This window comes from Trichechus manatus, unplaced genomic scaffold (genome assembly GCF_000243295.1).
Source record: "Trichechus manatus latirostris isolate Lorelei unplaced genomic scaffold, TriManLat1.0 scaffold00262, whole genome shotgun sequence".
In the NCBI taxonomy this organism is placed as follows: Eukaryota; Metazoa; Chordata; class Mammalia; order Sirenia; family Trichechidae; genus Trichechus; species Trichechus manatus.
This window is the reverse complement of record NW_004444198.1, coordinates 1,312,246-1,314,236: the sequence shown is the minus strand read 5'-3', so window position 1 is coordinate 1,314,236 and position 1,991 is coordinate 1,312,246. Positions and strand designations below refer to the sequence as shown.

General features: G+C 39.4%; 1 protein-coding gene across 1 annotated transcript in view; it reads left to right on the top strand.

The window, feature by feature from the left end:
• CEP192 (centrosomal protein 192) overlaps positions 1-1,991 on the top strand; it is a 193,928-nt gene that overhangs the window by 44,313 nt on the left and 147,624 nt on the right. The window contains exon 4 of the mRNA XM_023724815.1: positions 435-598. Within this exon, the coding sequence (XP_023580583.1) occupies positions 435-598 (164 nt within the window). The remainder of the gene's footprint in view (positions 1-434; positions 599-1,991) is intronic.

Below are 1,991 nucleotides of genomic sequence, written 5' to 3'. Positions count from 1 at the left end.
TATTACTTGTGAGGCAGAGTAGCAATATGATATTCACTTTGATAGTGGTAGACCATACGTCACTGGCTCCAAACTGTTGATGCAGTTCCCAGGACACCTAGCAGTGTTACTAGTTGTAGCTTCTGGCTGGACCCGGAAACATTTCTTTACACTATATCCATGTTTTTTTTTTTCTTTCAAGGAATGAAATACATAAATGCTTAATGGATATTTTATAGATTTACCCAAGGTAACTAATATTTTATTATAAATGTTGGTGGTTTGAACCCACCCAGTGGCTCCCCAGGAGAAAGACTTGATGATTTACCTTTGTAGGGATTATCGCAGTTCTGTTCTGTCACATTGGGTTGCAGTGAGTTGACAGTTTTCTCAGCTGCACCGAACAACAGCAACAATAATTACTTGAATGTAATAATAAAAAATTCTATGTCTAGGAAAAGGAACCATATGGAGACTCAGCATCTGTCAGATGCTCTCGTAAGAGAGTCAGCTTTGCAAAGTGAGATAGCAGGAACAGAAGAGGAACAAACTCCAACTGCAAAATCCTTACAAGGCCAAGATATTTTTGATGGGAATTCAGTCCAGGAGCAAGTGCAAGGTACTGAACTATTACAAGTTATTTTTTTCTTCCTTTCTTTTTTTTTTTTTAAATTTTAATCTTTTTCTATCCCTATCATTTTCCTAGTTATTCTGCCACCATTAACATAAATTCTGTGTCCCCCCAAAGCAAAATTTTCCCCTTTCCTCCTCCATTCCATCTCTGGAAGCCATTAATAAGCTTTGGTTTCTATATATTTGCTTATTTTATATAAATGAGGTCATACAGTATGTGTCCTTGTGTGACTGACTTGTTTCACTCCCCATGTTTTCAGGGTTCTTCCATGTTGTGGTGTATATCAGGACATCATTTTTTTTTTTATGGCTGTGTAATATTCCATTGTATGTATATTGCACATTTGTTTATCCTTTCATCTCTTGATGGACATTTCTGTCGTTTCCATCATTTCACTATTGTTAAAAGTGCTGCACTGAACATTATTGTACAATTTTCTGTTTGCGTTCCCATTTTCACTTCTTTTAGCTGTATGCCTTGGATTGGGATTGCTGAGTCATATGATAGTTCCATGTTCAGCCTTTTGAGGAACTGCCAAACTGACACAATGGCTGTACCATTTTACATTTCAACCAGCGGTGGATGAGGGTTCTACTTTCTCCAACCTCTCCAACACCTGTTGTTTTCCCTTTTTTTGATCGTTGCCATTCTAATGGGGGTGAGATGGTCCTTGGTTTCTTAGTACTACTGTAACAGAAATACCACAAGAGTTGGCTTTAACAAACAAATTTATTTCTTCACGGTCTGTTGTTGCTGCTGTTATTAGCTGCTTTCAAGTTGATTCTGACCCATGGCAACTTCGCGAGTCTCATAGTTTAGGATGCTAGAGGTCCAAATTCAGGGCACCCGTTGTACAAGCCCTGGTAGCACAGTGGTTAAGAGCTCGGCAGCTGACCAAAAGGTTGGCAGTTTGAATCTACCAGCTGCTACTTGGAAACCCTGTGGGGTGGTGCCACTCTGTCCTGTAGGGTCGCTATAGATGGAATCGACTCAGCAGCAATGGGTTTATTGTTTTGTTCTAGGGGAAGGCTGTATCTGTGTCCGCTGTAGGGGAAAATCCTTGTCTCAGCTTCTCTAGAGTTGTTCTTGGCATTCCTGGGTTCCTTGGCAATCTCCACCTGGCATCTGTCTTTTCCCTTTTATGTTTGCTTGTCTTTCTCATCTGCTCTTTATATCTCAGAAGTGATTAATTAGGTTTAAGGCACACCCTACACAGATATGTCCTCGTTAATATAACAAGGAAAACCCAATACCCATATGGAATTATATATGCAGGTATAGGGATTAGGATTCCAGTACATATTTTGGGGGAACACATTTCAAAACATATCAGGTGATACCTTATTGTGATTTTCATTTGTATCTCCTTAATGGCTAA